This window comes from Hetaerina americana, unplaced genomic scaffold (genome assembly GCF_022747635.1).
Source record: "Hetaerina americana unplaced genomic scaffold, ioHetAmer1.1.p SCAF_44, whole genome shotgun sequence".
Classification (NCBI taxonomy): Eukaryota; Metazoa; Arthropoda; class Insecta; order Odonata; family Calopterygidae; genus Hetaerina; species Hetaerina americana.
The window spans coordinates 1,565,346-1,589,506 of NW_027287030.1; the positions used below are offsets into that span (position 1 = coordinate 1,565,346).

The following is a 24,161-nucleotide window of genomic DNA, read 5'->3' on the forward strand; positions in this document are numbered from 1 at the left end:
AAAACCCCAGAAGTTTCAGGAAGACTGCTGTTCTGTTTAATCGACTTCCTGAAGAGTTAAAACGAATACTCCCCCAAGAAAATAAATTCAAAAAAAAGTTGAAAACTTTCTTTTTAAATAATGTTTTTATAGCATCCAAGAGTACACACAAATGTAGGGAATTCTGTTTTTTAAATGTTTAAAATTCATATATTTCATGAACATTATTATTCCTATGAATTTTTTATACATGTTAATGCACCTATAAATGTAATTGAATCTTAATGAAGGCCATACAATTATGTATTGTTCTATGGCGAATAAATTTATCTATCTATCTCTGTAATGCCACCTACATCTGGGTCGGTGGCCTCCTTCTCTTTTTCCTACTTGTAGCCATTGTGTTACATACTTTGGCAATCTTTCTTCTTTCTCTTGCTGCACCTGGCTATATCATACAAGTTGTTTTGTATGGATCTCATCCTACACTGGAAATAATACATGCATTGATCCTTTCATTTAGGACTGTTTCTAATCCAGAGACACCAGCCAACTGAGTCCAAAAACTCATCTCTATTGCATTTAACACCTTTATATTACTTTCAATTGCCAGACTTCATATCCATATGTTGTAAGACTTTTAAATATGGTATTGAACACTAGCTGCTAACCCTTAAATACATGGTCTATGGGCAAGTGATGCTGCTACATGATATGTGACTCATTTACTACTGAGTGAATATATAAATTCCCTTAGCTTTCATTGAACAAACCATATTATATAATCTTAGTTCTAATCTAAGTTCCAAAGTTAAACATAACACCTTCATAATAATCATAACATTAATTCCCACCAGTTCCTTAAGTTCTATCATTTGTAATTCAACAATTCATTCCTTCTGAAAAAATGTTATTTTCTTTTAGATTTGAGTGAAAGCCAGAACTCTAAAGTGAGGCATAGGAATCTGCTTTCGAGTGACTTAATGCTTACTATATGATAAAAAATAATTTAAATATAATAAAGAGTTTGATTACATATGACCAACATTTAAGAGCGCTAGCAATTTTTTTTTTAAGAACTCAAACAAGCATTTTAAGTCATGAAGCAGCTCCACTAAGTTACACCTGAAACAATTTCCTGTAGAGCTAATGTGATTGGGTTAACATCAATAATGCACAAAAGAATAGTTATGTGCATTCTTTTCCCACACATTAAATTTTCCTGGGGAGTGCTTTGCTAAAAACCAACTCTGCCTTACATAAGTAAATACCAGCCCCTTCAGTGTATATATTTGTGATTCCCAACATCTATCACTGCCTTAACTTCAATCAGCATTCCTCAAAAGTTAAGTAAACTTGGTAAAATAAACCAAACAAATTATTAAAAATAATTTATTCCAACCAGTCCTTCATATATACACATTTTTTTGGAGTCACAAATCCAACGGATGAACACTGATGCATCACCTGTAATAAAAAAAAACATTCATTTTTATAAAAGCTGATACTCTCTTTGTAAATCTGATGACAAAAGCTGAATATACACTACATGTATGAGGAAAATAAATATTAAGACATTTAAAGAGTAGTTTTTGACATAAAGGAGTGTGAACTTTAATTTAAAACTATCCAACACAGTTTTGGTCTAGTTCAAGAAAGCATGAACTTATTACAGACAAATGACAGTCCCAAATCTTCAATTATATGGAATTCCTCCACTCATTTGAAAATATTTTACTATGTGGATATTCATATAGAAAGCAGGAAGTAAATCATGCCTTCATACCTTCATAACTTTTATCTGCTTTCATGCAATTCACAAATCCACTTCCTCCCTCTTCCTTAAAACATTCACACTTATATTAGTACTAGTATTTAGAGGAGGCGACCGACAACTGAGGTCATTTGCGCCATAGGGGATGGACAGGAAAGGATGAAGGGTGGAGAGAAACCCGGCATCGGCATTAGCCTACTCTTTACGAAAGGCGCCAAGGGGTCTGCAGCTTAACGTCCCATCCGATGGACGGTGTACTCACCCAAAGTGCCCTCCACAAAGCACCTCAAGTAGGGATCGAGATACCCTCACTGAAAAATACTCAACATCGCCGGGATTTGAACCCGGGCCCTCTGGGTGGGAAGCCAGTACGTTAGCCCCCGCACCATCCCGATCCCTTAGTACTTAATTTTAACAAAATTTTACCACACCAACTATGGGTTTGAAATATTGTTTTTCAAAGTGAACAACATCCCATCTGTTGAGTCTTAAATGTGTACACTCCAAGGAACGATAGTGTAATGAAAAGTAAAGGGGGAGGGGGAATAAGGGAAATCAGCCTCATCTCCCCCCCCCCCCCCCCCCCCATATCCCATTCCTTGGGGGTATGTATGACTCAATACAGAACTTTCCCCTTGAAAATGACACAAAAATAAAAATTATATAGGGTGTATCTAATTTAATCATTGCAAGATATCTGCTCCACTTGTTTTTTATGCCCTTTCCAAATTTCTTCACCCAACTTCCTCTCTTTTATCACATTTGAAACTTTACCATTAGACTTCATCTCTGTTCAAAATTTGCTTTATTGGTGTTCAAATGAGATCTTCACCAATCTTGAGTCAATGGACTAACAATTTAATATATTCTGGAATATTATAGAAGTTTGCTTTGGTAGTGCTGTGTGTTGCTTTATTAGTATGCAAGCTTTTGCCAACTGCTCTGACAGCTTCATCAAGTGAGAATGGAAAAATTTCATTCAAGCTAGATGATCATTACAAAAATGAGCTCCAACAACCATTACTATAGAGGAGGATGTAAATAGAGAATTTCATCGTTGAATGTGGAAAGAGAGACTCTCAAGATAAAGTATATTATAAGCCTCATAAACAGAAATATTAGAGGTAACTGATACATAGAAGAAATCATTTCAAGTCTGTTGTTGCACATGAAATCTATTAATTGTGAATTAAAGCACAACTATTAAAGTTACTCCACAAAATAGTTATTTAGACAAGACAGGTCAGGGAGAGAATGATGCAAAATTTTAACATGAGGTGTGATATGATGATGATGTGTTACATTGTAATCTGGGTTGTCTACATAAATATTGCGTCAATTAACAATTAATTTATGCCACAACTTACTGCAAAAGAGAGTATATACAACTGCCATTACCTAAATTAGTTTGTTTAACATTGCATACTGTTCCAAAATGCAAGTATGAAGGATTTGTACAAAACAAGACACCAACCGGACAAATACCACATGGCATCTTCACAAGTCCAGGCGGAGGAAGCAATGGTTCTGCAGCACGGTACAAATTTTTTGAGTCCTGAATCCGGAGGGTTTTTTCAACTTTTCCATCAAAAACTAAAGTATCAAGAATAGCCTCCATATCTTCCACAGATAATTGAACCTGAAATATGTCAAATACGAGTTACCCAGTTTTCTGTTACGAGTTTTCTGTTCAATTAGAACTTAATATACAAAGATCCTATTGTGAACAAAATATAAACTAAGTACATGTTGGCACAACTAACTTTACTTATTCCAAGTTCTGATATGAACTTCCACACATCATTTGAAGATGCATAGCTCATATTTCGAGCACTGATTGGGCCATCCTTACAGGACTTGGACATTTCCAACTTTTGAAGTAAAAACCTATAACATTGTTGATTGAGGACGTCAACAAATTCTGTTTCAAAATCATGATCCGAATACCATGCTCCTCCAGTGACAGATCTATCAGGTTCAAGATTGTAGAGCATATACACTTTCTTCTTACTTGCCTGGAAGAGAGGTTAAACATTACACATATAGCGGCATTTTAATTATTATTTCAGACTATTACCTCGATGGGGCCTTGCAGAAGAAGGATACTTACTGAAACAGACTTCACAGCTTTAATTAATTTTTTATTTTCCAAACTTTTCAGTATTTTATTGAGCTGAGTAGGCGCTAGATTTGATTTATAACGGATATCTCGGACCCATATTCCTTTATTTCCTGCTTCCTCGATGATACTAAATACTACTTTTTCCTCGTTGTCAGCACCTTTTACATTGCCTCTAGAAGGATCTTTTAATTTGTATATCAGTACACCATTTTGGTGAAATAACTCAAGCATACCCTGCATAAATGTAAAATAGAATTATAAAATGCCCAAGAAGAAGAATAATAAGAAATTTTTGATCGAATACAACACACTAGAAAAGTATATACATTAGCTAAAAGTTTGTTGATGATAACGGCCCTTTGCTTTGGTATTAACTCGGGGATTTCCTTTTGTATATCCTTATCAGAGACTCCCTTGGGATTTGTTTTCGCCAATGCAATAATCCTATTAAAATAATATCGCAAATACGTAATAATTAGCAACTGTACTTTATAATTATGTTAGTCTTGATGTAATCACAATACTTCTCAACCTGTGCTCCATCTCTGTGTCGGAAGGATTTGATGATTTGCGAGAATCACTGGAAGAACTTTCCCCTCCAGTTTTATCCATGGTAATGTTGCAACTTTGAATACGATTTATAAGAAAAAACTTTGCCGGTCCACCGCGAACTTATTTTTGTTTACTTCTGCTCGGCATGTTAGCTTCCATTGCATGTGGTTTCCCGCTGCTCAACTGTTATTTAAACTAATCGAAACAAATAGTGATTGCTTTATTCGAAATTATAATCATACAAAACTGTCCTAAAATATATTATTTTTTCATTTCTTTGAGCCTGCCGCAGTAAAATTTAACTTTTTAAGTGCAATATCCTATTCGGATCTCTCTAAATTTAAATTACGTGTTAAGGCATTCATTTCGTAGATTCCTTAAAATATAAGGAATAAAATTTGAAGAAAAGTAAGTACTTTCACTGTGAACTGGTTTCCATTTTCCCTTTAGTGTTAAGGTGATGCTTGTTATAAAATTTCAAGGGCATATTTGTGCTAACTGATGATGGCGTAGTTTATCGCCAAAATTTCGGCACGATGGCAGTAAAAAATGTGACACATAGTGGTAATATTGAAATTTATTTCCTTTCATCGATTTAGAAAAAAACAAGTGGATGACTTTCGAATTTCCTGGTTGTAGAATTGTGTTATCACCACTTTCAGATATATGGTCATCAATGAAGTTATTTTTTCTTTTAGGTTACTTATATTTAGGCAATGAATAATTTTAATATTTCCATTAGAATAAAAATGGCGTTTTATTAATTCTCAACCCTTGAGCAAGTGACAGCTGTCCATGTTAAAAGGAGGGTGCATTCAATGACAGCCACTGCCCATGACATCTTGAACATTGTTCATGGAAATAGCGAAGGCCACAAAAACTGTGAATCGCAAATGCCTGAAGAAATTTTGTGGGAATCGGTGGAATGAAGATGCCTTCTTTTGCAGAGGCAGTTGGAATACATAGTTTCTTCAATGTGTATTCTTAAAATTCTTGATGGGTTCAAATTCTTGAGAAGCAAATATGTTACCCCATTTTCTGATGATTAAATTGAAGGGAGACATATATGAACTCAACTATGGGCTCCTAGCAATCCCAATATCTGTCAATAGTATAAGTTCGATAAAGATCAATTTGAACCAAACCTGCATCGTTTAATAAACTCCCTTTACAGTTCATAGCGCCAGAGTAATGGCAAAGAAAGAAAGGATAAATAAAAAGAGCAATAAATGGTAGCAGAGGTTATAAGGGGAGTTGACAAACAGCTGAAGCTTATTGTACTATTGAGAACGAATGGGTAGAGGTAAAATTTTCAGGGAATGGGGGAAGGGTTTAGTGAAACTCGGAATTAGCTTCCGTCTACTTTTAGATAAAGATACCATGGGGTCACACAATTTAATGTTCCATATCTGATTGATGGTGTACTCCACATAGCACCCAAGTTTAGACCAAGATACCTCTGAAAAATTCTGCCATTGGTGGCTTTGGGATGGGAAGCCAGTAGATCCAAATTTCTCTCCACCAACCCAATACTCCATCAAGATCAATAACACTGTCTGGCATTTATAGGGGACATCAATGATGGGTTTTCAGGATGATTACGCAATATGTGAGGTGAAACTATGACCAACATATCTCAATACCATCTTCAGTTATCATAAATTATGAAATATTTCCGGAGCTCTCCTTCTGAAATACTCCTCATTGTCTGCCTCATCATCTTGAGTACAGTGTTTTGCTGGCTCTCCCGCAGACTTCTTCATGTTCTAAGTGCCGAGCACCAAGCAGAGAAAAGGCAGAAGACCACCCTATATTACATGGCATTTAGTTCTCGAAACTTAATACATCATGGACTCTTTGAGGCAAAAAAGATTCCACTGACATTTGATATCCTATTATTCCCTACCTTTGAATTTCATTTTAACAGAATCAAATAATAAATGCTATTTAAAATTAATTTTCAAGGTTGTCAAAATTGTCAGTCCGCGTGAGTCAAGTTGGAATTGGGACAACCCAAAAAACAAGTATACCTTAGTTAAATCGCAATGAATCCTGATATTGGTCAATATGATTTAACTTGGAGATGGAAATTAAGTTACCACTCTGATATGACATTCAATTAACTGCCACTTGACCATATGTGCTGTAATTGCCAGATGCTATTAAGGTCTTGGATTTTCCAGAGGTTGAATAATAAGGATCATGCATGAAATTAGCTTATTTTTCATCCATGCCTTATCCTTCAATTTTTCCCAAGCCAAGGGCTTCTCAGGAAAAGAAGATTTAGAGCATAATACTACATTGATTATAATGAAATTTTATTTTTAGAGACTGATGAATGGCTGGAAGATATTTCTAGGTCCTCAATCCATTAAGTTTGCAAAATTGAGTAAGGAACTAAGTTTTTTGGAAAGGCATTATCCTAATACAACTTCATCAAAGTGCGCTATAAATCTGTTCAATTAAAATGACATGTCTCATTTCTGCAACATCCTTAAAAGAAAAAAATGTCATTGAATTGGAGGTTTTTAGTTAGATGGAAACCTGATGCATTTCAAGCACCCAACATTGTCATGAAAGGGAACTCCCCTTCTGAACATCAACACATTACTATTTTGAAAGATAACTTAAAATAAAGTTTGTTTTTGCATTTATTCTTTTTTTTTGTTCAATTTATTTCAATTCCTTTTCGGTTAAAATTCCAAATATTCTTAGTTTTGTGAAGGATTTCGAGTATTAAGTAAAAAGTAGAGACAATAAAGGGCAACCATCTTGGGTTCTTGAACAGATTAATCCATTTAACTTTACAGTGCATGAGTCATGGCCGTCTTCTGTTTCTGTCTGGTTCTATTGCAGGCATTCAAACAAGTAAGATGAAGGCAACGCAAAAAACAGATGCACAGAAATGTGGTTAATGGTGCAAATGACCACGGCTGTTTTTCACCTCCCAAAGCAACAATGACTCTTTCATTTCAATGGCAGTTTGATTGAAGGAAAAATGCATTTCTCTCCAGATTCAAATACAATTCATTGTACACAATTTCAATAAACTAAGTGGTTTAACAAAAAATGTAGCAGTGAGTTATGATATTCTATTTCTTCCCAAAAGAGCAAATTTTTGAGACAGGAAAGTAAAAATGTGGTAGCTTCCAAAATTTGAAGCCAGAAACTTCAGCACTTAGAGATACAGTCCTTCTGGGGTACCTTCTTTCTTGCGATAAAGAACACTTTCTTTAGATTTTCGGAAATCTTCATTAGTCACTTTCATTCTTCTCTCACGCAAAGCCATTAATCCTGCTTCTGTGCATATTGCCTGAAATTGAATAAACAAACTACTATTAGTAAAACTATACATACTAGTTGTTTAAATGATACTTGGAACATAATAAATAATAAAAAATGAACTATTTCTGATTCATTATTCTATCAAAAAAATTAATCAACAGTTAAGGATCAGATAAATATTAAAATTATTACAATGCAACAGGTACCAGTAAACTGTAAAGCATGAAGAAAGAATGAACGACTTGGCATTTCCACATAAAAGAATTTATTAATAAATAAATAATTATATATAATAACTATAAGAAATTATTTCCTATGGAAAGGCAGTCTTCGATTTATTCTTTGTGCTTTACAAATGGATTTCTACAAAGTATCGGCCTCAACCATCTCTCCAACCAGTAAACTGCATTACTAGGATGGTAATTTATATCTTAAGCCAATAAATCTACAAATATTGACAGTCTTTAGATGCATTTACAAAATGCCTTTTATCATACAATGAAACGTAGTGTTGTGTATACGTTGGTAGGACCATAAGTATGAGTCAGACATGATAAACGTAGGCATGAGTTTCAACCACTCCAGTGAGATATCTTCTTATCTAGACTTAATGCCAAACACAGTAATCAAATTCAGGGATGGTTTCCTAGCTGAGGGTGGGTTTCACTTCTTACTAAACACAATACAGAGCATGAAAGTCATACATCAGGGTAGGTCGATCAGTTTCTTTTCCTGTACCACTTGTGGTTTCCCTGGAACATCTGGTACTCAAAAAAATCAGACAGCTTGGGCGAAATTGAGATTGCCCAGATGAACACCTAGTAATTGAGCCCACCTTCTCTGGTCAGTAGGCCAGAGCTCTACACAGTGGACTGCCACAACTCTTTAACTGGCCAAATAACATCTAGAAAATCTTATCATACAAGATCAATCATGCAGCGGATCATTCAACTTCCACAGGCCTCCTCCTCAAATTAAAAGCAAAATAAAACAGCCTTACAACACTTTGCCAGTGAGAAAAAAGAATGAGGAAAACATTGAGCTGCCAGAGTGAAAATTTAGTCCACGAACTCTTCTCTTACTAGGAGACTCCATAGCAACACGCAAAAATATATATTATTGTCACTGCCCACAACACTCAGCTAAATTACTTAAAATGAAAATCTCACAGAAGAATTTTCAACTGCAATACAAGCAACTGACAGCTGGATATGTTATTCATTTTAATTTAAAAAGTTTGAACCCTGATTCCATCAAATATATTTTCCATGATGCATTATCCTACACTCACGAGGATTAAAGGAAGGGTACAAGACTGTGTATACAACATACTATTGTGGTATTACCCTCTTAGTATACTCGTTTAGATCATTAGAATGCCCATCCACAAGTTGGGGGTACATCAAATAAGACAATGGAGGGAACTGACACTTCGGGATGCCCAAAAGTTAACTTTCAATATTTTCAATCATGTTATTGATTTCAGTGACTTTATCTAGCATAAGTATTAACCCTCTTAGTGCGGGGGGCCGATATATCAGCTTTCGTATCCCTGGCGAAAAGTGCGGCGGGCCGATATATCGGCTCTTGCGTAGGCTATTGTTTAAATCGTTGTAACTTATGGTTTTTTCTTTAATAATTTATGGTTTTCGTGCTATCGATAGGTTGAATTCCATAGAATTACATAGCTAATTTTTTAATTTTTTATTAGCAATTTTAAATGCTTTTCAAAGCGTATAATTCTTACTATAATTTTTCGTTCAGTTTTGTACATGTCGGGAAGCTTAGCCTAATTGTTTGCTCATTTTTTTCTGAGTGGTCTTTCCACTATGAAAAGCCACTGAAAGGCTACTAATTAATCTGTGATCATCTGTAATCTCTTGAATGTGTTATGGTGTGGTGGTGTTGATATATAGCCGCTTATTCAGACTTTGTTGAGACGATGGAAATGAGAGCACTGCTTTGTAATCATTTTGGTTTCATTGCCATCCATCCTATCTAGTCAATTGCACCCTTTGTATTGGATTACATTGTCAGCAGTTCTCTGTGAGTTAGAACTTGGTTTTTTCTTGCCTTTAGATTGTAAGCACATTGCCGCAGTCTCAAGGAAAGGGGAAAAGTCCCAAATTGACTCAGTGACATCAGCCTTTTCAACAAAATCGAACTATGCAGAGGCTGACAAAAAATTTGCAATTCATTGGTTTTTCTTTATTTATTTATAATATTTTCTACATGTCTTTTCGATTCTTTATTATATTTAAGTATCGTAGTTTTATTGAAAAATGTTTTAAAAATAATATTAGTATTGTGTCTAAAAATCGAAATATTATTAAAAAAAAAATATTCTTCAAATTTATAATACTAATAATTACATTTATTTTTCAGATGATGTAAATGTATTACAACATTATTAACTACAATATTTTATTTTAAAATAAGAAAACTGCATATGGATATCTAAACAAATAACTTCATAATGTTTTTTTTCCTAAGGTGATACATTTTCTTAAATTACCCTTCGCACTTTTCACAAGTACCCCTGGAATCCCCGCCGCACTAAGAGGGTTAAGAGGTTAAATTTCACAAAAAGCCTTAGTAGCCTTAAAACCAGTTTTATTTTTGGATGACTACCACACTGATCATTAACTTTTCAACCGCACTGTGGTACTAATTAAGGGAGGCTACTAATTTTCTTAATTCTACCTTCGTTCTCAATTTTCTTGATGAATAGGGCATGATGCTTTTTCTAGATCCTTAGCGTTAAGAGTTTGATTAATTTCTCTAGTGATCATTGAGATCCTACCATAGTTTGGTTTTATGGCAAAGCCTGCACGTTTCATGGCCTAGGGAAAACAAAAACTGATTTTTCACCTTAAGGTAACATTGCTCTCATTGAAAATTTCCTGTTTTGATTCTATATTCCTGATTTCCTCATCAAATTTGCCACTTTCTATAAATAATTGGCCCTTTTCCCCATTTTTTTCCTGACTCTGTGGCCACTCTGCTACTGCTATCTCAAAACTTGATGGCAAAATTTTGAACAAAATCTCATGGAGGATGATAATTCACTAAACTGGAGAAGTGTGATCATGGAGAGGTGCGTGTCTTGCTCTCTCTTTACAAAAGTCATCTGATTCACATGGGGAACACACAAGCACACATGCTATCACTCTTCCTAAGGATTTTTTAAAGTATTCATCAGTGGGTAAATATTTCTAGGCAGTTTTTATTCACAACAATAAAATTAGGTTGCTGGTCAGCTATGTAAGATATGACAATAGCTCAAAATATGCATATAATGAAGTGATAAACATGCCAATCAAATTAAATTTACAATTTAAATAGAACTCCCTACTGCCAATTCATTTTTACAATTGGGTCTCTGTTTGGGTTGTCACACCTTGTGTGAAATGCTCAAGCCTTGGGAAAGTTGTATGTGCCAATGTTTGCCCATGGAGCTGGTTGCAATGACATTATCATTCAGAATTAAAATAAATATTAGATCGAATACAACAGGAATCTTGACATTTTTATTCTAAGACTGTAGATTCAGATTGCTTTGACATAAAAATAATTTTCAATTGTCATATTGGAGAAATTCCTAACTTTTCCCCAATATCCTGTTTTTTCCAATCTGATAGACCATTCAGGTCATGTACACATATAGAAATGCAAATTCTGTTTAACGGTCATCAGGAGATACCTGCCCATCATCAGTATCTAATGAAAATGGTGTCACAATGAGAGTTAGTGAGTGTGGAAAGACAAACCTTCATGTCTGCACCCGATAGATCATCTTTCGACATAATCAACTCCTGCAGGTTGACATCACCAGCCAGAGTCATGCGAGACGTGTGGATATTAAATATTCTCCTCTTTGTTTTCTCATCTGGCAGAGGGAACTCTATCTTCCTGTCTATACGGCCGGGACGGATCAAAGCTGGGTCCAGAGTTTCAATTCTGTTTGTGGCCATAACGACCTGAAAGGAAAACCACAGTATGAATGTTATTCAACATCTAAAGGTAAAGAACACTCATCATGATGATGACGCAGTACCTCAAAAAATAAAATCTATAGACATATAAACCACATACCCACAAAAAATAGGTAATTATAAAAATTTCTTATTGTTAAAGAAGTAAACCTGCTTGTACTGCAGAAACAAAACATCAATTCCAACTGGATTTTTTCCTTGGTATTTGAACTGGGTGAATGACTGAACTGAAAATTGTGAAATGATTACCATCCCATTTGCCTTGAGTTGAAGTCCTGGCATCATTCTACTCTTGGCTGGAAATACTCTAGCACAGGACGTCCCAACCTATTGCTACTTAAACACTTGATAGACACATTTAAGTAAGTCATCCTTTTCCACATTGAGTTAAGCATGCATCCATCCATCCACCCAGTCGAAGTTTTCTGGGATCTCTATAGTTCTACCATCCGTTTGATTATTCCAGGAAAATTATTTTTTCTCAATAAAAGTCTTGTTTAATCAATTCTATATGGTACCCTGGTTCAGACCACACATGTTCAGGAATTACTGAGAGGCTGAATTATTTCTTCCCAACAATTCTGCATGGTAGCAAAGTATAGAATTAAGAAACATCAGATGGTCACACTCAGATTGTAAGCCAATCAGAAGCCAGAAAGTAAGAGGGTTAAAAATCCAGACTCCCAAACAGCCAATCAGAAATCTCAAGGCTAACCATCAAAGGCTAAAATGCTAAAAATGCAATAAAAATTACTTTGACTTAAAGACACCTCCAAGACTGGAAGCAAAACTATTTCACCCACATAACTGATGCAATGTTAACTTTCTGAAGAAGAAAAAGTCTTCTCCAAATATGTTTTGCTGAAGCTTTCGGAGTACATTAAGCATATTTTAACAAGTAGAAATTTGTCGTAATAACTACTACAAACAATAAGAGGTTTGTATTAAAAGTATCAGTAACAATTTTTTGAATTATCAGTGAAAATTTGACAATGCACAAGATCTGCACTAAACTCGTCCCGAAGGTCTTGATGGATGACCAAGAGTAAAGTCGAGTGTCTGCTTGTGAAGACCCTCTGCAGCCACATCTTGACAATTCCCCCTTACAGTCCCGATTTGGCATCAGCAGACTATTTTGTATTCCCAAAAGTGAAATCCTCCCTCAAAGGACACCACCATGGGACATTAAGTGTCATCAGAGAAACTTACATGCATGCATACCCTTAAGGACCTTCTGGAATCCACCTACCAGGGAGGGTTTGAGTAGTGGAAAAGCCGCTGGCAAAAGAGTGTCAATTTTCAAGGGATGTTCTTTGAAGAATTTTGAGGCATTGTAGCAATATCTGCATTAGATCTATTTTTCCAAAAATTTTCCTGATACCTTTTACACAAACCATGTACAAGAATCACATTTCCCCAGTCCTCTTGAAGTAATTTAACCAATTAATTCACCTTAACATCTCCCCTTGAGTCAAAGCCATCAAGCTGATTGAGCAGCTCCAGCATAGTCCTCTGGATCTCTCTCTCCCCCCCTGAATTGGAATCATAGCGCTTGGTGCCCACAGCATCAATCTCGTCTATGAAGACTATTGATGGGGCATGCTCCTCAGCCACACGAAACAGCTCGCGCACCAACTTGGGACCATCACCCTGAAAGGCCAAAGAATTCTCAAATGCAAACAATTGATGCAGAAAATTTAATCAATTCCATTACCTTTTCATACAACTCCTCAGAATGGTGCCTTAAAATTACTAATATAAGATTTCAATGCATGAACTCTTGTGAAATTGAGCAGGACTCATTAAGCTCTTAAATATTGCACACAAAATGGATATACAGTAAACTCTCGATTATTCATGCTAATGAATGCATGATGAAGCACTTCCAACTGAAAAACATGGATATCCAAAATATGCAGAAAATATGGTCATTATATAAATGGATTCAATTTGTATGAATCAAATAATTTGAAGAAAAAAAAACAAATGAACCCTCCTTTTTCATTCCTTACCATTAATTCCAGATTTTTAGCAACGTTAAGTAAATTTTTTTCCATTTTTCGGCCATATTTATAAAAGGGTGTTATTATGGTTCTACAAGAACACAGAATCAATTGAACAGCAGAACGAATTGTCAGAAAGCTAAACCAATCACTTGGCCAGGAAAAAACAAATGATTAGCAAAAGACCAATGTTGACAAAGGATTACTATAACACTATATTCCACCCTCATCATTAAAGGTTGATTTGATATTTTAAAAATATCTGAATTTTGATGAAGCTGTAAATACTGACTAATACTCAGTATTTACATGATATTTTTTTAATAAAATGAAACAGCTGTTGTTACCAAATAATATTTTCCACCAGTCTGGTTCTGTAATTTTTTTATAGAGTCACTAACATGTGGAGTATGATTTTCCTCTAACTTTTTAAAAAATCGCCTTCAATGAGAGTACATAAAAATATTTCAGATGCCAAAAGTGACAGTAAATGTACATCACTGTGGCATTGAATAAATTTTAGTGGAGACTCACCAAATACTTCTGAATCAACTCCGAGCCCACCACTCGAAGGAAAGTGGCCGACGTCTGATTAGCCACTGCCTTGGCCAACAGCGTCTTTCCAGTTCCTGGAGGCCCATAGAGAATGACACCCTTGGGAGGCTTTATTCCCATTTCCTCATAATACTCAGGGTGTGTCAGGGGCAGCTCGACTGATTCCTTGATCTCTTGAATTTGAGTGTCCAGTCCTGAAATAACCACACAACATAGCTATCATTAAGTCATTCCTAGCCAATGAAAGAAGCACAGTTGATATGCTCAGAAGCTAGTATAGTTATTCCATTAGAATAAGGTATCCACCTCAAGTAATTTTCCCACATTTCAATATTATACAAAGCAAAATATAGATAAACACAGACCACTTTACTTAATTACAGTGTGTTATTTTAATTAAATAAATACTAATTAAAACCAATCATTCTATTCAGAGTTGGATACTTTTTCATAAGTGTGTATAAGAGAGAAAAAAAATGACTCTAACCTCAAGATCCCTCAAGGGCAATTTTCCAAAAAGAGCTTTGAATGAAAATGAAGAAATCCCTGAGCAAACTTCCCTAGAATATATCGAAAAACCCTATTTGGACTAGGTTAAATAGACTAACAGGGAAAATAATGTAATCTGAAGTCTTTCAGATGTGATTAGATAGCTTTATGTAGCAGAGAAAACATAATAAAGTTTTGAAATATATACTGTATGCATTTGTGTATACTTCAACCCTTCACAATTAAATTTATGGGCAACAAATAAAAAAAGTACTTTAAAATATCTTCTCGAAACAATTCCAAATATAACAGCGATACCGGAATTTTCTAGTCATAATTTTATTGTGTGAATATTTACATTTGATTTCAATGATTGCTATTTTGATTTCCCTTCATATTTTTCTTGCAACTTCTAACAACAGAAGAGTTTCAATTAATTACAACACTGTGTCACTTATGATGTTACTCTATGGAACTTCAATAAATCACTTATGATTTTGAAGTTTAACATTTATGCTAAATAACTATCTACTGACCACGAGGAATAAAATAAGTACATAATTCGATTCATTTATCATTCAGGTGTTTTTGTTTTAATATTTCATTAGTTTTTTGCAGGTGCTGTTTTCAAGATAGCTCTAGGAGCTGGGTTTCAATGGCACAGTGACTATGACCTCTTTCTCTGCCTAACTAACTGATGGACAGTAAAATGTTCGGGAAAAGTCCAGCGTGAAGTTGGTCAATCAAAGGCAAAATATCCCATTGGTGTATTTTACCACTGGTTTAGCATAAGCCTAGAAATTCAATGCTAAGATTCCACACATCTGTGTTTTACATTCAAAATTTACTCTTGATCTAGCAAAACAGTCGCCATGACAACTTTTGAGTACGTAGTTTACTAGTGAGTTTCAAAACTTTTGCATTTGCATCTTTGCATTTTATTTTCATATGATGTGTTGCTTGTATGATAGCATAATCTCAGATTCAAGTAGTTCATTTAAATAATTCTAATAATATAATACACCTATACTAAATGAAAACATTTAATTACCTCCAATGTCAGCATAAGTTTCCTGTGGAGCCTTCTCTAGTTTCATTACTGTCACCATGGGGTCAGTGTCATCAGACAAGACTCCAACTACAGCATGCACCTGAGAAATTAGAGAAATATGATTAACTGCACTAAAATGTTGATGCAACGCTCATAAAGACACTAAATATTTATTTTACTTCTCAACAATATGCTGATATTATTCATGACTAGAAATGAGTCAATTTAATTCGTCCAATTTCAGAATGTGATCAAAAAAGAATCCTCTAAATTTCATTAGTCAATGGATAGATATAAGACAAGGCATTATAAATTATTTACCTATTTTTGTCACTCCATTATCAATTATTTTTCTATAATACACCAAATATACCTTTGACAGCCCTCACAGAATTAAATAAAAAAGATTTTGTAGAATATGTAAATGAGAAAATAAAACTACGGGTGTAAATGATTTCTATGACATATAAACATTACAAAAAAACCTAAACTGAATGAGTCATCTGAAAGAGTCAACTGCAGGCAAAACTTATGAAGAAAATGAAAGAGCTGTCTTCTCTCTTGAGAAAGGCCAACTTCATTGACTTATTAAAATGAAACAAATTATCAACAATTAAATGTAAATTTGATTTATGTTGCAATGCGTTCCAACAACATTCCTTCTGTATTTATTTTCTATCACTAAGGGTAACCAATAGGGGGATAGGAAACCATGAGAGACTACTGGCAAGTATAAATAGGATTCATTTAGTATGCTCAAGTTCTCATATCAAAAAAGAAATTGAGGTCACTGTAATTATAAATATGGTATATTATGAGCAATTAATCTCAACATCATAGTGTGTTGCCTAACACAACAATTTAACCACTCATTTATTCCTCGAAGATAGCTCTTAATGACATAATACAGGTAGGATAAACTATTCATTCTCAACACCAGGAATGTCAACAAAACTTCCAAATAACAAGTACACTGGAGGCGAATTTCACTTCACAATGAAATCCCAGATCCTTCCTAATGGACCTGGAAACACTGGCACACCTACAACCTTCATTTCCAGTTAACTCTTACAACGATGATTCTAGAGCAGGAGGAAGTAAGCAGGTCAGATGAAGAAGCAGGCTAAACCAATGCCTACGTTTACATTGGTGATTGATAAATGAATTTGACTAGATGATGAGAGAATTAGGCAATTTTGATACTCATTTTGCCCCTCTGCTACAAACAACACTATTTGTAATGTGTTGATAATATCATAGCATCCAAGATGATAAAAAAACTTGAAATATGGAGCAGAGTCCAATTAATGCAATGCATCCAAGGCTCATTAGAGATCACCTTGTGGTTGAGCAGCACAGAGCAGCCAGGCTCCAGCTGGTCCTTATCCACAAATGACAGGATGCTGACATAATGCTCGCTGCCAACAGAAGTCGACACAATGGCATGGTTGTCATCTATTATCTCCTCCAATGTCCCCACGGACATTGGTGTCCCTCTCAAATCGTCAACCTTGGACCTCTCCTCCTGCAATGGACAAAAAAGTAGTACAGATGCATATGTTAGTGCAGTCCACAAAAACAAACACCATTGCTCACAGTTAAGTGCCCAAATGCTGGACCCATAGATATGGATGAAGCAGCACAACCACATGCCTATTGATAAGGGATGTAACTCTTTGAATTTTTGCACCCACTTATTGATGTATATTCGACCAAACAATAAAAAATGCTTTTAAAGGTAAGTACGTCACATGTCACTAAGAATCTAGATTTAAATTTTACTCCATAAAGGCTTCTGCAGGCCATAGGCATTATGAAACCAACCATTAAGAGAGAATATGATACTTTTCACTAAATTTATGTATTAGGTAGAGCTTATTCTTTCAACCATAAAGAAGTGAAATTAGGCACTAGAGAGATTAAGCTATGAAGATGAAGGCTTGAGTAAATGTTATCACAGCTATAGATTCATGAATTTCTATATTCATCCAGCTAAAAAAATATAATATTTCCCATATGAATGAAAGTTAACCGAGTTATATGGTCAGAAAAAAATGACAAAAGAAGATGGCATGTGATGATTTAGTTACAACAAATTAATCAAGCTTAAAATTAAAAAAACCAAAATACAGTAATCAACCTGAAAGTCGGTTTGATAGGTGATGGTAGAATTCACTCAGTACTATTTCCGATGGCATGTGAAATTCATACATCAGGGTAGGGGATTATGGTTTCCCAGGAATCAAACCCGGGCCCTTTGGTCAGCAATCAAACACTCTACTCCTGGACTACATCGTACCAAGGTTAAAATTTACATGCCAAAATTTTCTTATTATATTTTGATCCAGTTGTACATAAGAAAAGAATCTCAGATTTAAAACTCTCCATTAGGCACAAAAATGTGTATTTTACAAGCGTGACCTCCGATCTGGAAATACTGACTATACACACATATATTGGCATGGCTTTTAATGAAATGCCATGCTACTCCTCTTTTGGCCACCAATATCACAGATAAACTAAAGATGTTTAATACATGATATCCAGTTACTCCAGCTATTAAGAAGTCCTGGACCCATCCGAAAACCACCTTCATCGCCCCTTCCCAGCAAAGCTATGCCATTACCTGGGATTTGTGACTGCAGTAAAAACTTTTCAAGATGACAATGTATTATAAAGACTCAAGAGGACAATTTATTGTAACATGTTTTTCTAATTTTATGAGCTGTGTAAAACCTTTTTCCTCTGAAACCCCACCACCCCTTCCTACTCCTGCCTGATTCCAAAATGCCTTCTTTCATCCTCACACTGTTGCCCAATGACCAAAACTTAAGAGTTTTGGAAGATAAAGCTAAAAAAAAATACCTGATGATGAATGATACTATGTCTTTAAACTTTGGTTGTAAGATAAAAACATTAGGTGGAATAGACAAAGCTGCATTTTTTCTTTCCACTACGACTAAGTTCTACATGGTACAGTGTTTTCAATTTTGCATGAAAAAATGGGAGTGAAAATATCTCTTCTGATGCTGCATTTGCTCTCAGCAGGAAATAAACTTAACGCTGTAATTGATTGAGACTGATTTGGCAGTTTTCTGTCGAATTCCTGATGAATTTTTGCATCGATGCATAACTGTGGACGAAACATGGATACACTATTACACTCCAGAGACAAAGAAGCCATTGAAACGGAGTTTCTAAATGCTCTGAAGAAAGTGAAGCCGAGGAAATGGACCAACAAGGTGATGACCATGGTTTCTTTGGGATGTACCCTGAATCATACACAAGTCCATTTGATCATCGATTACTTGCAAAAAGGACAAATGGAGAGTATTTGCATTATATGTCGTTGTTGTCTCTGTTTGGGTAATAAAATCAAGAAAAAAGTCTTCATTTGGCAAAGAAAAAAATAGTTCAGGAATCTTTAAACTCATTGCTTATGCTATCGACTTTTACTTTACTTCGAGTGAAAATAAGTTTGTATTATGATATTTGAAGTGTATCGGACACATTCTTCTATATGGTATAGTATACTATTCTCCCCATATAGAATGCACGATAATGTTGAAAAATAACATACATTTTAGGTTAGATATATTAAAAACACTTTGTTTTCCTATTTGGCCCATTTGACTCACCAGAACCAAATTGTTCTTCACACTGAATGTGTATTTGACAGGCGAGGATACAGTTCAACTAGCAATGCACTCAGGCCAAGGGAGATTCATACCATCAGAACATATGAGCAGTTTTTCCTGAGCATGCTGCCGCAGGCAGCACAGGTCAGTTTGTGTTTCAAGAAATGAACAAATTGCATTTGTCTGAAGGCTTAAGCCAGAGTTGAACTGAGGAGACACACTAGTTAAGAGTCAAATGCTCTCTCCAAATCTCTAAGCAATAGCGGCTCGAAATCTTAACTTTGAGACGTTGAAAAGATGGAGATCACGGAGAAACCATGGAGATCCCTATGAGCAAAAACTCCAAACATGGAGATTTCAACGCTCGATGACGACCTTCTCATTCAGGGAGTTTAGATTTTGGGAATTCCCACACATCTAACTGGAGATTTTCTTCTTTTAGGGAAATTAGGGTTGAGAGACAAGAATAAGCCACCGGAGAGTCGAATTTGTCATCCGACCGCATAAATCGAATGCTGCCGGTATGAAACGATTAGACACGATCTTGAACCATTTACTCGCCCCCGATGGTTTTGAACGCGGAAATTGAAACAAAATCTCAAAAGATTCGATAGCCTTGGCCTGTCGCTGCGGTTTCCGGGTTCCTTGTTATTACGGCGTAAATCTCGCTCGGGAACAATATTCAGAAGCGGTGATGCAATCTGATGACGCTCCTCCGGTGTAATAGGCAGGTCGGCTAGTAGACCACAGCGCAGTTTCTAAATTGCCGCTGTCACGGCGTGACATGATCACGATCATCAAAAGCTTAGGCCATATGTAATTATTATCATCCGTTTCCTTACCTATGAAGTTTGGCCTTCACATAGTGAGAATGCCTATGATAACCTTTCTATTTCTCCCCATCGTTATGATACTTTCATAAAACCCTGATATAGCAGCTAATCGTTAGTGTGAAGCAAGTTAAGGGCTGTGAAAGGCGACGAAGCGCGTGAAAAATAAAGCTACTACCATGTTGGAGATGGATAATTCACCATAATTTTTTCATTTGACGTAAATTATCGAGATAAATTACGGCAATTATCGAAAATAACCGTAATTTCAATTTATTTTCTTGTTCAATTCTTCGAGAAGAATTATTAGAGAAAGCCAACAAGAAATGATAAGAAATGCGAGATGTACATCGATCTCTGTCATAGCACGAGCCATCTTGGAAGAGATGATATCCAAATATCCTTTGCAAACTGGTTCCGCTAGTATCTGCAGAAATAAATTATGGTGAGTACCACATGCTGGATAGGGTACTTATAGGAACAAAACATCATTAAACCTCACTCTCAAAATACTTTCTCATCACCAAAGTTTATTTTGAAATACTCCTCAAATGAGCAGAGGAAAATACATTATAGCATAGTTTTGTTCCTACTAATTAATACCTTTCGTTGCTATAAATCGCCTAGTGATGAATTCAGTATTTTGTCTGATATTAATATTTTGAACAGGAATTGAAAATTCATTTTTAACAATGCCCCCACCAAAATGGCGAAACAAAATTGCAGACTCACTCCAGGACTTCCAGGATGAATAGCGAAAGCATTACTATTAACCTCATTCAATAAACAGTAAATTTTGAAAAGTCATAATTTTAACCGAAGATAATAGTTCATCCTCTTTATTACAATGGGCGCGAAGTTTCGTAACTTTAGAGAACTTTTCCAGAAAAAAATTATATATAATGACAATGCAACAATTTCAGAGCAGGCTCTGAAATTGTTGCATTGAAATGCACATTAGCGGATGACTCCGTTAAAAAGTTACTGTTGCGGCATCTCCCGCAGTTTCTTTGGAATATATAATGACTGTGACTCTTAAAAAATAAGCCATACTTGGGTAATTAGAAGTCGACAAGGATTGAGGGTGTGGCACCACATAAGTTGGTCAGCGTGCCGGATTTGGGAGGGAGCATAACAATTTGAAATTTTAACACGCCTACTTGCCGCGGCGCCAAATCTCGAGTCATATGTTGCACCGCCTTCGACCACTAATCTCCACTGGTTTCGCCATGGAAACTTGATCTTGTTTAGTTATCATTGATCTGAAACCCCATTTTTTGGCCTTAACATCGGATTTTTAAACTTGAAAATAACGACAAAGAAAATTAAAAACACTCAAGTCCTAAGTGGAGAAAATCTACATAGTTTGGAATTGAACCCGCGACCTATGGGTTGGCAGGCGAGGACGTTACCCCGCCAACTCGGGGTCAGCAAACTGATCTACTTACGCATAAATTACGATTCATCTATCATTCCTTACATTTAAAAACCTATTAAACGCGTTTTAAAAAAGGTACTTTTTATTAAAATTAACAAGAAAGTTTTTTTGGCCTAAGTATCCTTCTAATTACAATCTTTCAATTTGAAAAATTTCTCATCACTACCCCGGTTTTCAAGGTTGTTATGATACGGTTTATAGATGATGAAACGTTTTGGTTTAACGCCCATTTTCAAGTGTAAAACAATGCCTTGAATTATTAATATTAGAAGAAGTGCACCGAGTTAGCACATGTATTGGATGAACCCAGGCACTGCGCGCTGCGTTGCTTCAAAATTCATGATTACTGCGATACAAAATATCGGTGAACTACATGTTACAATAACTTTCTTAAGGTCTGAATGATTTCTACCGCCCTTAATTCCAACCAAAATGCACATTAATTTTCTACTTTTACAACGCCTTCCCAACATTCTCCTCTCTATTTCCGTCTTCAGCATCCGATCGCCTCTCCGTAACTTCTACATTCACTAGTCCTGCCCTCTTCGAATTCCTACCATCAACCCACCACCAAAGCTAGCACTTCCTTGTTTTCCTCTCTGTCCATTTTATTTGGCATCTTCGGCGATGATATTGAAAATGTCCTATTTGCCCGCATAACGGAGAGATAATATGAATAAAATTTGAGAGATTAAGTGAAGAACAGATGTATTTATTTAAGATGTGATTTTTCCCACCAAAGATAAGGGATCAGAATAACTCTATCCGGGCCGGTTGGGGGAGGGGAGTATTTTGGGTCAAAAGTACTACGGCGCGTAGCCACCCCCTGCAACACACCCTAGCGGTGGCTTCCAGGGTACTATGCAGCATGTATATTTATTTTCTCCACACCCACATCTCAATCTACGCTAATTTTCTAGCCTCAACGACTAAGTTTTCTGCCTGTGCAAAGCTAGGCTCCATAATTAAGTCCAACAAGTTTTTACGTTCTTGTTCGTCAACTATCGCGTACTTGCAAATCTTTCTTAACCGAACGCAATTCTTCTTTAAACGGTCTAACTACTCAGTGCTCCTCCCAAAACACTCCCTAAATAGCTGATGATAATACCATAGATTCTACAATACTACAATAGATGATTCTACCTGTCTCAGTTTATGTCACCCAATTTCGATATGTATCCTACCTTCCTTATTTCTTGACAGCTTCATTACCTACCTTTTCTCAAACATGACGATCTGAATATGACAAACAATTTTGTCAAGAGAAGTAGATATATTACATGCAGTCTACGGTAATTGATAGAAACTATATGCTAATTTACACAGTCCCATCTCTAGTCGGCATGCAAGACCAAGCTGCTAGGTGTGGAGAATTCGGTTCGGAAAACTTCTCTACCGGCTGCTTTGCTCATGCGTGGTTTGTACAAAAAGTATAGGGAAAGGTTTCGGGAAAAGACATTTATTTCAGATATTGCTACGATGTCTCAAAATTCTTCAAAGAACATCCCTTGAGCTTTGACACTCTTTAGCCAGCGGCTTTTCTGGACTGGAAGGCTCCCTGGTAGGCGGGTTCGGGAAGGTCCTTACGGGTACGCGTGCAAGCTTCTTTGACGGCACTTTCGGGGCTCATGGAGGTGTCCTTTGAAGAATTTGATTTCACTTTTGGGAATAGGAAATAGTCTGCCGGTGCCAAGTCGGGACTGCAAGGGTGTTGGGGAATCGTCGAGATGCCGTAGCAGAGGTTCGCAAGCAGACAATCGACTCTACTCTTGGTCGTCCGTCAAGACCTTCGGGACGAGTTCAGCGTAGATCTTTCGCATCGCCAAATTTTCAGTGATAACGTTGTGCACTGTCATCTTATCAATGCCAATGTACGATCTGTGATCATGCGCACACTTAACCGACGGTCTGAATCCGGCACTTCACGCACACGTCTGGGAAATATTGTAACCGATATTGTGACGCAATAAAAGGAAAATCCACACACGGGTGCGCAGTGCAATGAATGAACACACCATCTGCGCATTCCCTTTTTGGGTGTGTACCCCTTTTTGCAAAACAGTTTTGTTCCCTTTCTTCGCAAACACATGCAGTGCTTCTCCTTTCTACTGCTTCCAATCAATTTACCCCACTGCTTTCATCTATCTCTCTCTTTTTCGCGCAGTTCTGCGCCACCAAGTTTTGTGACAGCTGCATCACCCTCGGTTAATTTACACACTCGACAAAGAACTTGATCGACCTCACTCTGCGGACGCCTGCGCTCAGACAAATTAGAAGGTTTATGTAACTCAATTATTCACGGAGCTGGGTGATCTCAACGGCAGAAAATGTATTGGTTATGTAAATTCAACTGGGATGAAGAATACCTTTTTAAAGGTGTGTACGGGAAAAAAATAAAGAATGAATCATATTCTATTGCAACACTGCACAAGGAAGATTCACCCATTTAT

At 36.1% G+C, this 24,161-nt stretch overlaps 2 protein-coding genes across 2 annotated transcripts in view; both read right to left on the bottom strand.

The window, feature by feature from the left end:
• Positions 1-1,371: 1,371 nt before the first annotated feature.
• On the bottom strand, positions 1,372-4,598 carry Polr3F (RNA polymerase III subunit F). Its single transcript, XM_071591236.1, has 6 exons — positions 4,408-4,598; positions 4,202-4,319; positions 3,864-4,109; positions 3,517-3,768; positions 3,228-3,392; positions 1,372-1,446 (listed from the first exon to the last, which is right to left on the bottom strand). The coding sequence occupies exons 1-6, from the start codon at positions 4,485-4,487 to the stop codon at positions 1,372-1,374; spliced, it is 936 nt and encodes a 311-aa protein (XP_071447337.1). The 5' UTR covers positions 4,488-4,598.
• Positions 4,599-6,750: 2,152 nt separating this feature from the next.
• Positions 6,751-24,161, bottom strand: part of Rpt2 (26S proteasome regulatory subunit Rpt2) — a 65,482-nt gene continuing 48,071 nt past the window's right edge. The window contains exons 4-9 of the mRNA XM_071591228.1: positions 17,145-17,330; positions 15,806-15,905; positions 14,245-14,459; positions 13,160-13,357; positions 11,483-11,692; positions 6,751-7,740 (exon numbers count right to left, since the gene is read on the bottom strand). Of these exons, the coding sequence (XP_071447329.1) occupies positions 7,606-7,740; positions 11,483-11,692; positions 13,160-13,357; positions 14,245-14,459; positions 15,806-15,905; positions 17,145-17,330 (1,044 nt within the window). The 3' untranslated portion in view covers positions 6,751-7,605. The remainder of the gene's footprint in view (positions 7,741-11,482; positions 11,693-13,159; positions 13,358-14,244; positions 14,460-15,805; positions 15,906-17,144; positions 17,331-24,161) is intronic.